General features: G+C 50.9%; 1 protein-coding gene across 1 annotated transcript in view; it reads left to right on the plus strand.

Moving 5' to 3' along the window:
- LOC144605046 (dynein axonemal heavy chain 3-like) overlaps positions 1–15,194 on the plus strand; it is a 345,711-nt gene that overhangs the window by 273,179 nt on the left and 57,338 nt on the right. Inside the window, exons 63-67 of the mRNA XM_078420087.1 lie at positions 1,207–1,337; positions 4,314–4,506; positions 6,957–7,135; positions 10,238–10,496; positions 12,706–12,831. Of these exons, the coding sequence (XP_078276213.1) occupies positions 1,207–1,337; positions 4,314–4,506; positions 6,957–7,135; positions 10,238–10,496; positions 12,706–12,831 (888 nt within the window). The remainder of the gene's footprint in view (positions 1–1,206; positions 1,338–4,313; positions 4,507–6,956; positions 7,136–10,237; positions 10,497–12,705; positions 12,832–15,194) is intronic.

Genomic DNA, 15,194 nt, shown 5'->3' on the forward strand with positions numbered 1-15,194 from the left:
GACTGATGTCAGGGGGGCGGGACAAAGAAAGGATATAGGTGGAGACAGGAAGATAGAGGGAGAACTGGGAAGGGGGAGGGGAAGAGAGGGACAGAGGAACTATCTAAAGTTGGAGAAGTCAATGTTCATACCGCTGGGCTGCAAGCTGCCCAGGCGAAATATGAGGTGCTGTTCCTCCAATTTCCGGTGGGCCTCACTATGGCACTGGAGGAGGCCCATGACAGAAAGGTCAGACTGGGAGTGGGAGGGAAAGTTGAAGTGCTCAGCCACCGGGAGATCAGGTTGGTTAAGGTGGACTGAGCGAAGGTGTTGAGCGAAACGATCACTGAGCCTGCGTTTGGTTTCGCCGATGTAAAGAAGTTGACATCTAGAGCAGTGGATACAATAGATGAGGTTATGCGCCTCCATCTTAATATGTCCACTTATTTTACCCATCGATCTACTAGTGTTGACACTTTCAGGGAGTGATGGACTTCGACCCCAAGATCCTTTGAACACCAGTGGTGTTAAGGCTCTAACCATGAATTGTATATTTTCCCCTCACACTCCCTCTCCAAAGTGCAACACCACACACTTGCTTGATGGATGGTTGTTATCAAGTCCTGTCCGCTGCGGAAGTGTTGCTTCTGCTTCTGACCCAGAAGGGGAGTAGGAATAGGGTGGCATGGTGGCGCAGCGATAGAGCTGCTGCCTCACAGCACCAGAGACCCGGGTTCAATCCTGACCAGGGGGCTGTCTGTACGGAGTTTGTACCTTCACCCCGTGACCTGCCTGGGTTTTGACCAGGTGCTCTGTTTTCCTCCCATACAGCAAAGGTTTACGAGTTTCTAGGTTAATTTAATTTTTTCAGTTTAGAGATACAGCACGGAAATAGGCCTTTCAGCCCACCGGGTCTGCGCCGCCCAGCGATCCCCGTACATTAACACTATCCTACACCCACTAGGAACAATTTTTACATTTACCAAGCCAATTAACCTACAAACCTGTACCTTTTGGCTTCGGTAAAATTGTAAATTGTCCCAAGTGTGTGTAGGATAGTATTAGTGTGCGGGGATCGCTGGTCGGTGCGGATTCAGTGGGCCAAAGGGCCTGTTTCCGTGCTGTGTCTGTAAACTCCCACTTGTTTAATGTGAATGGATGTGATCAAGCCGTGTGTGCAGTGGAGGTGTTGGTTCAGCTCTGACACTGTTGCCCTTGTGTTTGCAGGTGACTCTGCTGAACTTCATGATCACATCGATTGGGTTGGAGGACCAGCTGCTGAGCATTGTAGCAGCAAAGGAAAAGGCCCAGCTGGAGGAAAACAAGAAGCTTCTTTACCTCGAGAGAGCCCAGAACAGGTGCCTACAGTCATAGAGTGCTACAGTGTGGAAACAGGCCCTTCAGCCCAACCCGCCCATGCCAGCCCACATGTCCCAGCTACACTAGTCATAGAGAGATACAGTGTGGAAACAGGCCCTTCAGCCCAACCAGCCCATGCCAGCCCACATATCCCAGCTACACTCGTCCCACCTGCCTGCGTTTGGTCCATATCCCTCCAACCGTGTCCTATCCATGTATCTGTCTAAGTGTTTCTTAAACATCGGGATAGTCCCAGCCTCAAGTACCTGCTCTGATTCCACACACCCACCACCCTTTGTGTAAAAAGGTTACCCCTCAGGTTCCTATTAAATCTACCATATCTCACACGTTTATCCTCTGGTCCTCGATTCACTTAACTCACCTACTCTGGGCAAGGGGAGGGGAATTAGGTGCATCTACCCAATCTATTCAGGGCCACAGTCTAAGAATAAAGGGGAGGCCATTTAAAAATGAGGTGAGAAGAAACTTTTTCACCCAGAGAGTTGTGAATTTGTGGAATTCTCTGCCACAGAAGGCAGTGGAGGCCAATTCACTAGATGAATTTAAAAGAGAGTTAGATAGAGCTCTAGGGGCTAGTGGAATCAAGGGATATGGGGAGAAGGCAGGCACGGGTTACTGATTGTGGATGATCAGCCATGATCACAATGAATGGCCAAAAGGCCTCCTCTTGCACCTATTTTCTATGTTTCTATGTTTCTATTCCTCTCATGATTTTATAACCTTTATAAGATCACCCCTCATCCCCCTGCGCTCCAGGAAATAGAGTCCCAGCCTACCCAACCTCTCCCTATAGCTCAGGCCCTCGAGTCCTGGCAACATCCTGGTAAATCCTTGTTTCACTCCTGCCCTCTTTCTTGCTTCTCTTTAGGCTGAATCTGTATAAAACTTTGATTTGACCACATTTAGTGCAGTGTGCTGTTCTGGTCACCCCATTACAGGGTGTGGAGGCTTCAAAGAGAGGGCAGAAGAGATTCACCAGCATGTTGTTTCCTGGATTTGGGAGTATTATCTGTGAGGAGGTTGGACAAAAGTGGATTGTGTTCTCGGGAGCAGTGCAGGCTGAGGGGCAACCTGACAGAAGTATTTAAAATGAGAGGTACAGAGAGGGTAAACAGTTTAGTTTAGATTAGAGATACAGCGCGGAAACAGGCCTGCCCAAACCCTCACAGGCCTGAACCCTCACAGGCCTCAGGCCTGCCCACACCCTCACAGGCCTGCCCAAACCCTCACAGGCCTCAGGCCTGCCCAAACCCTCACAGGCCTGAACCCTCACAGGCCTGCCCACACCCTCACAGGCCTGCCCAAACCCTCATAGGCCTCAGGCCTGCCCACACCCTCACAGGCCTGCCCACACCCTCCCTGCAGCTCACACCCTCACAGGCCTGCCCAAACCCTCACAGGCCTCAGGCCTGCCCAAACCCTCACAGGCCTCAGGCCTGCCCAAACCCTCACAGGCCTGCCCACACCCTCACAGGCCTGCTCACACCCTCACAGGCCTGTCCAAACCCCCACAGGCCTCAGGCCTGCCCAAACCCTCACAGGCCTGCCCACACCCTCACAGGCCTGCCCAAACCCTCCCTGCAGCTCACACCCTCGAGTCCTGGCAACATCCTCGTACATCTTCTCTCTACCCTTTCCAGCCTGACAACAGTTTTCCAATAACATGGTACCCAGAACTGACCACAATACTCTAAATGTGGCCTTACAGACCTCTTGTATATTGCTGAAGAAGGGTCTCGACCCGAAACGTCACCCATCTCTCCTGAGATGCTGCCTGACCCGCTGAGTTACTCCAGCATTTTGTGAAATAAATACCTTTGATCTTGTTTATTGCTGATCGCTGCAGTGAATTGAGTGCAGTGATTGTCCTGGCTTTAAAGACCCCACAAATAGGGTTGCCAACTGTCCCATATTAGCCGGGACATCCTGTATTTTGGGCTAAATTGGTTTGTCCCTTACGGGACCGCCTTTGTCCCGTATTAGTAGGGTTGCCAACTTCCTCACTCCCAAATAAGGGACAAAGAGTGACATCACCGCCCCACGCCCAAAGTGACCTCACCCAGCCAGCAGCCACATGCTCCCGCTCCACCATTGCAAAGCAACCCACCTCCAGGCCCGGGCGGCCGCCATTGTTGAAGCGGGAGCACGTGGCCGCTGGTTGGGTGACGTATTTTGTCCCTTATTTGGGAGTGAGGAAGTTGGCAACCCTACACACAAACCATTTGTCCACAAAGCCAGGTGGGTTGGGAAGAAGGAACGGGAGGGGGAGTGTCGTGGTGCAGTGGGATCTCTGTAAATGGCCACCTCCATGTGAGCCGGCACCACCAGCCACTAGAATGAGTCCTGTCATTGTGCAGACTGAGCTGGGCAATGGGCAACAATGGGATGAATGTGATCAGGGCCCCTGGATCCACAACAGTGAAAAGCCTGAGTAGACTGGATGTGGAGAGGATGTTTCCACTAGTTGGACAGTCTAGGACCAGAGGCCACAGCCTCAGAACAAAACGACATGTCATAAGGAATGAGGCCCTTCAGCCCATCAAGTCTACTCCGCCATTCAATCATGGCTGATCTATCTCTCCCTCCTAACCCCATTCTCCTGACTTCTCCCCATAACCCCTGACACCCGCACTTTTAGGAAAGAGGCGAGAAGGAATTTCTTTAGTCAGAGGGTGGTGAACCTGTGGAATTCATTGCCACAGAATGCTGTGGAGGCCACGTCAGTGGATATTAATAAGGCAGGGATAGATGGATTCCATGATTAGTGCGGGTGTCAGGGGTTATGGGGAGAAGGCAGGAGAATGGGGTTGAGAGGGAGAGATAGATCAGCCATGATTGAATGGTAGAGTAGACTAGATGGGCCGGTCGGCCTGATTCTGCTGGAACCTGTCAACATGGTTGTTGCGAGATGCCCCCACACGAGCTGACGCGACTGCCTTTTCCCATCCACTCAGGAAGCTCTTGAAGCAGATAGAAGATCAGATTCTGGAGGTGCTGTCCATGTCGCGGGGGAACATTCTAGAAGAAGAGCGGGGGATAAAGGTGCTCTCCTCCAGCAAGCAGCTGTCCCAGGAGATCCTGGAGAAGCACAAAATCACCGTGAGGACAGAAAAGCAGATCGATGAGACCCGAGACGGCTATCGACCCGTGAGTGCCCCACTCAGCAGCAATGCCAGTGCCCAGCAACGCCAGTGCCCAGCAATGCCAGTGCCCAGCAACGCCAGTGCCCAGCAACGCCAGTGCCCAGCAACGCCAGTGCCCAGCAACGCCAGTGCCCAGCAACGCCAGTGCCCAGCAACGCCAGTGCCCAGCTCCACTGACGCAGCTTGTCCAGTCAACCTTGCTGGGTGATTGGTGCAACATCAGCTGCTGACTGGATGTGGCAGAAGTGCAGAGAAATGCACCTGTTGTTTTGTGTGACATGTGCATCCGAGACCGCGAGAGATTGCAGAGAGTTGTGGACACAGCCCAGACCTTCACACAAACCAACCTCCCTTCCATCGACTCCATTTACACCTCACGCTGCCTCGGCAAGGCCAGCAGCATAATCAAGGACGAGTCGCACCCTGGCCACTCCCTCTTCTCCCCTCTCCCATCGGGCAAAAGGTACAGAAGTGTGAAAACGCACACCTCCAGATTCAGGGGCAGTTTCTTCCCAGCTGTTATCAGGAAACTGAACCATCCTACCACAACCAGAGAGCAGTGCTGAACTACTAGCTACCTCATTGGTGACCCTCGGACTATCCTTGATTGGACTTTATTGGATTTATCTTGCACTAAACATTATTCCTTTATCATGTATCTGTACAATGTAAATGGATTGATAGTAATCATGTATCTGCTGTCCGCTATCTGGTTAGTACCCACCAAAATCGTTTCACTGTATCTTGTTACACGTGAACAGAAACTGAAAATGATGTTTCAGAATAACTATTATTGCAAAACAACTTTACACTAACACTACCCTGCAGTCAGCGGGTCAGACAGAATGGGTGACTCAGCTGTCCTGCTGAGTTATTCCAACATATTGTGTCTACTTTTACCTTCAGTCTAGTTTAAAGATACAGCGCGGAAACAGGCCCTTCGGCCCACCAAGTCCGCACTAACCAGCGATCCCCGCACACTAACACTATCCTGCACACACTAGCAACAATTTATAACTTTGACAGAAGGCAATTAACCTACAAACCTGCATGTCTTTGGAGCGGGGGAGAAAACCCACGCAGGTCACGGGGAGAACGTACAAACTCCGTATAGACAGCACCCGTAGTCAGGATGGAACCCGGGTGTCTGGTGCTGTAAGGCAGCAGTTCTACTGCTGCACCACTGTGCCGCCATTTGTTCAGGCAGTATGTCCAATTCTACTCATCAATATGTCCAATTCCACCTGTCAACCACAGCCACTCAGCCCCATCTCTCTGCACGAAGTCTGTGAATGCGATGCTGGAATCCTGAGCAAGACAGAAACAGCTGGTCAGGCAGCATCCATGAGGGGAATGAGTCAATGTTTTGGGTCGGGCCCCTTCCTCTGTTCTCCTCTGGCCCACAGCCACTCCATCACCAAATCCAAATCTTTACCCAATGCCCACCTTCAGCTCAGTCACCCACTGCCCCGATCATCACCCTGACAACTGCCCACTTTTGTAGGTTAGGTGAATCAGCTTGGTAAATGTAAAGCATGGTCCCTAGTGTGTGTGTAGGATGGTGTTAATGTGTGGAGATCGCTGGGCAGTGCGGACCCGGTGGGCCGAAGGGCCTGTTTTCGCACTGTATCTCCAAACTAAATTAAACTAAGCACGATAAAGGGAATAATGTGAATAATGTTTAGTGCAAGATAAAGCCAGTAACGTGCAATGTAAGATAGTGCGAGGGTCTCCAGTGAGGTCGATAGTAGGTCCTCCAGACCTCCAGTGAGGTCGATAGTAGGTCCTCCAGACCTCCAGTGAGGTCGATAGTAGGTCCTCCAGACCTCCAGTGAGGTCGATAGTAGGTCCTCCAGACCTCCAGTGAGGTCGATAGTAGGTCCTCCAGACCTCCAGTGAGGTCGATAGTAGGTCCTCCAGACCTCCAGTGAGGTCGATAGTAGGTCCTCCAGACCTCCAGTGAGGTCGATAGTAGGTCAGGACTGCTCAGGACATTCTTCCCATTTTGTTTTTAGGGATACAGTGTGGAAACTCCAAGCTTCAGCCCACCGAGTCCGTGCCAAACAGCGCTCCCCGCACACTAACCCTGTCCTACACACACGAGGGCCAATTTACAATTATACCAAGCCACTTACCCTGCAAAATTCTTTGGAGTGTGGGAGGAAACCGGAGCACCCGGAGAAACCCCACGCAGGTCACTGGGAGAACATACAAACTCCGTACAGACTATATCCCGTGGTCAGGATTGAACCTGGGCCTCCGGCGCTGTGAGGCAGCAGCTCTACCGCTGTGTTTGTGTGGGGTGGGATTCGTCGGGGTGCTGTGGAATCCTCCCACATCCTCAGCACATGTGAGCCGTGGGTTAGTGGGCCGACCACTCTACAATGTGTGGGGAGTGGCAGGATGTGGCGGGAGGTGATGGGGTGAGCTGCACTAACCTGTGTCCCCCTGCAGGTGGCGGCACATTCCAGCGCTCTGTTCTTCGTCCTCTCTGACCTGGCCCACATCGACCCGATGTACCAGTACTCACTCACCTGGTTCCTCAACCTCTACATCAACTCCATCGACAAGAGCACACCGTCCAGCCAACTACACCACAGGATAAACAACCTCAACGCTCACTTCACCTACAGGTACGCACTCATATACTGTGTGTGAATACACTACCCAATGCGTGACAATACCCCACTGTGTGTGAATACCCCACTGTGTGTGTGAATACCCCACTGTGTGAATACCCCACTGTGTGAATACCCCACTGTGTGTGTGAATACCCCACTGTGTGTGTGAATACCCCACTGTGTGTGTGAATACCCCACTGTGTGTGAATTCTCCACTGTGTGAATACCCCACGGTGTGTAAATTCTCCACTGTGTGTGTGAATTCAGTGTGGGTGGCACGGGGATGCAGCGGTAGAGTTGCTGCCTCACAGCGCCAGAGACCCGGGTTCCATCCCGACTACGATTGCTGTCTGTACGGAGTTTGTACGTTCTCCCCGCTCCCTGCATGGGTTTTCTCCGGGTGCTCCAGTTTCCTCCCACACTCCAAAGACGTACAGGTTTGTAGGTTAATTGGCTCGGTATAGTGTGTGTAGGATAGTGTTAGTGTGCGGGGATCGCTGGTCGGCGCATACTTGATGGGCCGAAGGGCCTGTTTCCATGCTGTATCTCTGAACTAAACTAAAGGTATAAGTAGACACGAAATGCTGGAGTAACTCAGCGGACCAGGCAGCATCCCCGGAGAGAAGGAAAGGTGACTTTTCAGGTCAAGTCTCTTCTTCAGACTGACAGACCTCAGTCTGAAGAAGGGTCTTGACCCAAAACGTCACCCATTCCTTCTCTCCAGAGATGCTGCCTGACCTGCTGAGATACTCCAGCATTTCGTGTCAATCTTTCGTGCCGTTCCTTCCTACACATAAAGGTAAATGTATCGTGAGTTCAGCCTCTCTGGTGTTGAGAGTTCACCCACGGTGGGTCGGCCTGCCAATGACTTGCCCCTGCAAAGCATGAAGGAGGAAGCCCACCTATAGAAGGACAGCTGATGACAGCCCACCTTATGCGGGGCAAGGCACGTGGGCACAGACCACCGAGTAAGAGCTGTGTGCCTGCCCCTTTTCCGGGGTTATGTCCGCGCCCGGGTGGTTTTAGAAAGGTGCTGTCTACGGGTATTCTGGGGGATTTCCGGGACACCGCGGGATGTGCAATGCATCCTTGACAAGGATTGAATTATAGTTGTATAATAGTATATTTAGTTATAAGTATATACGAATTATACGAAGTATAGAATTATATTTGTTTAGATACTTGGGTGTTTAGTTTTAGTTTAGTTTAGAGATGCAGCGCAGAAACAGGCCCTTCAGCCCACAGAGTCCGTGCCGACCCGCGATCCCCACACATTAACACTGTCTTACACACACTAGGGACAATTTACACCGAGACCAAGCCAATTAACCTACAAACCTGTACAGCTTTGGAATGTGGGAGGAATCCGAAGATGTCAGAGAAAACCCACGCAGGTCACGGGGTGATTTTGTATTATGGTGGTGGGTTTGTTTGGTATTGTATATACTATTGCAATAATTGACTCAATTTATTTTTGTTTACAAAAAAAACATACAATGCATTCAGAAAGTATTCTTACACCTTCACTTTTTCCATATTTTGCTACATTACAGCCTTATTTTAAAATGGATTAAATTATTTTTTTTACCATCAATCTACATAATAAAAAAGCGAAAACAGATGTTTAGAAATTTTTGCAAAGTAATTAAAAAGAGATAACTGAAATACCACATTTACATAAATATTCAGACCCTTTACTCAGTTGAGGCACCTTTGGCAGCGATTACAGCTTCAAGTCTTCTTGGGTATGACGCTACAAGCTTGGCACACTTGTATTTGGGTAATTTCTCCCATTCTTCTCTGCAGATCCTCTCAAGTTCTGTCAGGTTGGATGGGGAGCGTCGATGCACAGCTATTTTCAGGTCCCTCCAGAGATGTTTGATTGGGTTCAAGTCCGGGCTCTGGCTGGGCCACTCAAGGACATTCACAGACTTGTCACAACGCCACTCCTGCGTTGTCTTGGCTGTGTGCTTAGGGTCATTGTCCTGTTGGAAGGTGAACCTCCGCCCCAGTCTGAGGTCCAGAATGCTCTGGAGCAGGTTTTCATCAAGGATCTTTCTGTACTTTGCTCAGTTCATCTTTCCCTTGATCCTGACTAGTCTCCCAGTTCCTGCCACTGAAAAACATCCCCACCACACCATGCTTCACCGGAGGTATGGTATTGGCCAGGTGATGAGAGGTGCCGTTTGGCATTCAGGCCAAAGAGTTCAATCTTGGTTTCATCAGACCAGAGAATCTTGTTTCCCATGGTCTGAGAGTTCTCACGGTGCCTTTTGGCAAACTCCAAGCGGGCTGTCAAGTGTCTTTTATTGAGGAGTGGCTTCCGTCTGGCCACTCAACCATAAAGGCCTGATTGGTGGAGTGCTGCAGATATAGTTATCCTTCTGGAAGGTTCACCCATCTCCACAGAGGAACTCTGGAGCTCTGTCAGAGTGACCAACGGGTTCTTGGTCACCTCCCTGACCAAGGCCCTTCTCCCCCGATTGCTCAGTTTGGCCAGGCGGCCAGCTCTATGAAGTTCCTAAGTTCTTCCATTTAAGGATGACAGAGACCACTGTGCTCCTCGGGACCTGCAATGCTGCAGAAATAGTTTTATACCCTTCCCCAGATCTGTGTCTCGACACAATCCTGTCTCGGACCTCTACAAACAATTCCTTCGTCTTCATGGCTTGGTTTTTGCTCTGACATGCACTATCAACTGTGGGACCTTATATAGACAGGTGTGTGCCTTTCTAAATCATGTCCAATCAATTTAATTTACCACTGGTGGACTCCAATCAAGTTGTAGAAACATCTCAAGAATAATCAATGGAAATAGGATGAACACAAGCTCAATTTTGAGTGTCATAGCAAAGGGTCTGAATTACTTATGTAAATGTGATATTTCAGGGATTTTTTCATTACTTTGCAAAAATTTCTAAACACCTGTTTTCACTTTTTTATTACGAGGTATCATGTGTAGATTGATGATAAAAAATTTTTTTTAATCCATTTTAAAATAAGGCTGTAACGTAACAAAATGTGGAAAAAGTGAAGGGGTGTGAATACTTTCTGAATGCACTGTTTGTAAAAAGTAACCAAAGTAAGTGGTGTGCTGGTTTGGTCCTGCAACAGCGTTTACCAGAACGTGTGCCGGTCGCTGTTTGAGCGGGACAAGATGCTGTTTTCCTTCCTGCTGTGTGTGGGCATCCAGAGGAACAGGAATCTGATCCATGAGGATGAGTGGCGCTTCCTGCTGACCGGCGGCGTGGCCTTGGACATCCCCTTTGTCAACCCAGCCCCCAGCTGGCTGAAGGATAAGTCCTGGGGTGAGATAGTCCGTCTCGCCATGCTGCCTGCCTTCACTGACCTCAACAACCACTTCTGCTCAAAGGTGAGGGTGTGGGCTACACAGTACAGGTGTCTCTCCCTCTCCCCTGCCTCTCAAAACTCCCGAAACGCCACCCACTCCTTCTCTCCAGAGGTGCTGCCTGTCCTGCTGAGTTACTTCAGCATTTTGTGTCTATCTCTGGAGGTGGGGAGGAGTGACTGATGACGGTGACCCACGGTGGATGGGCCGGGCCGGGCCTACCGAGGGCTTGGCCTCTCTCAACTGGATCACTCCCGGCTGCGCTGCCCACCAGGAACCTGTCCATGCATGCACCTGTCGAAATGTCTTTTAAATGTTGTGATAGTTCCTACCTCAGCTACCACCTCTGGCAGCTCCTTCACACAGACGTTAGCCTCACTGGTCTACAGTTCCCAGGCTTTTCCTTGCGACCCTTCTTCAATAGAGGCACAACTTTTGCTACTCTCTCGCCTTCCAGCACCTCACAAGTGTCTAATGACGATGCATATATCCCAGCCAGGCCGCGTATAATTTCCTCTCTAGCTTCCCACAGTGTCCTCAGCTATAGCTGATCTGGCATAGGAGATTTATCCACCTTCATGCACTGTTCAGCACCTCCTCGACTGTAACACTGACTGCCCTCAAGCCACCTCCGTTAACTGTCTCAAGTTCCCCAGTCTTCACATCTTTCTCCACAATAAATACGGAGGTGAAATACTCATTCAGGACCTTGCCCATTTACTGCACCTTCGGGCCTACACTGTCCGGGGCCTACAGTGTCCGGGCCTACAGTGTCCGGCCCTACAGAGTCTGGGGCCTACATCGGCCCTCGGGCCTACAATGGCATCCGGGCCTACAGTGTCCGGGCCTACAGAGTCCGGGGCCTACAGCGGCCCCCGGGCCTACAATGGCGTCCGAGCCTACAGTGTCCGGGCCTACAGTGTCCGGCCCTACAGAGTCTGGGGCCTACATCGACCCTCGGGCCTATAATGGCATCCGGGCCTACAGTGTCCGGGCCTACAGAGTCCGGGGCCTACAGCGGCGTCCGGGCCTACAGTGTCCGGGCCTACAGTGTCCGGGCCTACAGAGTCCGGGGCCTACAATGGCGTCCGGGCCTACAATGTCCGGGCCTACAGTGTCCGGGCCTACAGTGTCCGGGGCCTACAGCAGCCCCCGGGCCTACAATGGCGTCCGGGCCTACAGTGTCCGGGCCTACAGCGCCCCCCTGGGCCTAATACGGGACAAGGGTGGTCCCGTACGGGACAAACCAATTTAGCCCAATATATGGGATGTCCCGGCTAATACGGGACAGTTGGCGACCCTACACAGCGGTGAAATACTCATTCAGGACCTTGCCCATTTACTGCAGCTCCACACAGAGATGGCCACTTTAGTTTCTAATGGGCTCTATTCACTTTCTAGTCATCCCCTTTCGCTTAATGTGCGTTTAAATTCATCCAGAGTTGTCCTTTACCCCCATAGATGTTGCCTGACCTGCTGGTTATCACCAGTATATCCTGCTTGTTCATTTGTTAAAGACAGATGCAAAGTGCTGGAGTAACTCAGCAGGACAGGCAGCATCTCTGGAGAGAAGGAATGGGGGACGTTTCGGGTTGAGACCCATCTTCAGACTGAGAGTCAGGGGAAAGAGAAACAAGAGATATAGACGGTGATATAGAGGGTTATAGAACAAATGAATGGCAGATATGCAAAAAAGTAATGATGATAAAGGAAACAGGCCATTGCTGGCTGTGGGCTAGGTGAAAATGAGTTACAGACAGTGAAACTCAGCAGGACGACAGTGAAACCAGTACGACAACTAGGGTGGGGGAGGGACGGGGAGAGGGGATGCAAGGGTTACATGAAGTTAGAGAAATCACGATCATACCGCCGGCTGTAAGCTGCCCAAGCGAAATATGAGGTGCTGTTCCTCCAATTTACCTTCTCCCCGTCCCTCAATCTGACAGTGGAGGAGGCCCAGGGCAGAAAGGTCAATGTGGGAATGGGAGGGGAGTTAAAGTGTTTGGCAACCGGGAGATCGCATAAGCCAAGGCGGACTGAGTGAAGGTGTTCAGCGAAACGATCGCCCAGTCTGCGTTTGGTCTCGCCAATGTATAAGAGTCCACATCTTGAATAACGGATACAGTAGATGAGGTTGGAGCATGTGCAAGTGAACCTCTGCCTCACCTCAAGTTTGCTAACTCGTTCGTTCGCAGTGATGGTGTGCTAACAGCTGTCTGTTTGATGTGTTTAGCTTTCTGAATGGAAGAAGATATACGATTCCTCCCAGCCTGAGAAAATGTGTTTCCCTGATCCGTGGGACAAAGCTCTGACCGGGTTCCAGGCCTTGCTTGTGGTGCGATGTGTCAGACCAGACAAGGTATGTGGCAGCTTTGTGTATACCCTGGCACCACATCACCAGCTACTTTCCTTCCCATTCAGGGTATTCGTTCAGTCTTGTTTCCGCTTGGTCTCAGGTTGGTGTTACCAGTTCAGGAGTGGAGCAAACACTCAGGAGTATGCGAAGCTGCAACATTTCGTTTAGTGTAGTTTAGTTTAGAGATACAGTGCAAAACAGGCCCTTCGGCCCACCGAGTCCGCGCCGTCGAAGAAGTAGACAATAGACAATAGACAATAGGTGCAGGAGTAGGCCATTCGGCCCTTCGAGCCAGCACCACCATTCAATGTGATCATGGCTGATCATTCTCAATCAGTACCCCGTTCCTGCCTTCTCCCCATACCCCCTGACTCCGCTATTCTTAAGAATTCCATCTATCTAGTAAATAACAGGACAGACAAATGAGAGTCCATAGATGTTGTTTACTTAGATTTTCAGAATGTGAAAGAAGATTTTGATAAGGTACCATTGGTAATGTGAGGCTGCTAAGGAAGATGAGAGCCCACGGTATCAAAGGGCAGATACTGGCATGGACAGCAGGTTGGCTGGGTGGCAGAAGGCAAAGAGTGGCAATAAAGGGGGCTTTTTCTGTTTGGCTGCCAGTGACTAGTGGAGTTCCGCAGGGCTCGGTGCTGGGGCCGCTACTCTTCACGTTGTATATTAATGATTTGGTGGAGGGGATTGAAGGCTTTGTGGCCAAGTTTGCGGGTGCTACGAAAATAGGTGGAGGGGCAGGTAGTGTAGAGAAAGCAGGGACTCTGCAGAAGGACTTGGACAGGTTGGGAGAGTGGGCAGAGAAGTGGCAGATGGGATTAGTGTAGCAAAGTGTGGAGTCATGCATTTTGGTCGTAGGAATAAAGGCGTAGACTTTTCTAAATGGAGAGGGAATGGAAAGAGAAATCGGGCTTGTGTACAAAAACAGGGATGTAATGCTGAGACTCTATAAGGCGCTGGTCGGTCAGGCCGCATTGGAATATTGTGAGCAATTTTGGGCCCCATATCTGAGGAAGGATGTGGGGAGGGTCCAGAGGAGGTTTACAAGAATGATCCCAGAAATGAGTGGGTTAACATATGATGAGCGTTTGACAGCACTGGTCCTGTCTCAACGTCCTTTAATTCTGAGGCTGTGGCCTCTGGACCTAGACTCTCCCACCAGTGGAAACATCTTCTCCACGTTCACTCTATCCAAGCTTTTACTAGTCAGTAAGTTTCAATCAGGTCCCCCCTCATCATTCTAAACTCCAGCGAGTACAGGCCCAGTGCCAACAAACGCTCATCATACGTTAACCCAATCATTCCTGGGATCATTCTTGAAAACCTAAATCTGTACATCTTTGGAGTGTGGGAGGAAATCGGAACACCCAGGGAAAACCCACGCAGGTGAAGGTGAGAACGTACAAACTCCATACAGACAGCGCCCGTAGTCAGGATGGCACCCGGGGTCTCTGGCGCTGTGAGGCAGCAACTCTACCGCTGCGCCACAGTGCTGCCCACGCCTGCATTTGTCCCACACAGCACACTGACACGTGTGTAGCTCAGCAAGGCCTGCTCCCCATAGACCAAGCCCACCAGCTGATGAACACTGAGTGCATTCCTCAATGAGATGCCCTTGGCCTCTGTCATCCATGCATTCTCAATGTACCATTGGCCAGCGGTCAGCTGACCTCTGACCTGGCTGAAGCGGGCTCCAGACTGATTCTCCCAGCTGGGGCAGCGCGGTGGTTAATTGGCTTTGCTTTAAATGTAAATTGTCCCCAGTGTGCGTGGGATAGTATTAGCGTGTGCGGACTGGGTGGGCCGAATGGTCTAGTCCCGTGCCGTATCTTTAAACTACACTAAGCATGTGTCTCGGCGAACAGCTGAAAGCTTTGCCGATGAGATCGAAAATCCCATCGACCACCCCACACCCCCTCGTACGTGGTGGTGTGTATCGTGTGGAGGTGTGTACTGTATGTGGAGGTGTGTACCTTACATGGGGTGTGTACCGTATGTGGGGTGTGTACCATATGTGGGGTGTGTACCGTGTGGAGGTGTGTACCGTGTGTGGGGTGTGTACCGTGTGTGGAGGTGTGTACCGTGTGTGGAGGTGTGTACCGTGTAGAGGTGTGTACCGTGTAGAGGTGTGTACCATGTGTGGGGTGTGTACCGTCTGTGGCGGTGTGTACCGTATGTGGGGTGTGCACCGTGTGGAGGTGTGTACCATGTGTGGGGTGTGTACCGTGTGTGGGGTGTGTACCGTATGTGGGGTGTGTACCATATGTGGGGTGTGTACCGTGTGTGGAGGTGTGTACCGTGTGTGGAGGTGTGTACCATATGTGGGGTGTGTACCGTGTGTGGGGTGTGTA

The sequence above is a fragment of the Rhinoraja longicauda genome, chromosome 23 (genome assembly GCF_053455715.1).
Source record: "Rhinoraja longicauda isolate Sanriku21f chromosome 23, sRhiLon1.1, whole genome shotgun sequence".
Lineage (NCBI taxonomy): Eukaryota > Metazoa > Chordata > Chondrichthyes > Rajiformes > Arhynchobatidae > Rhinoraja > Rhinoraja longicauda.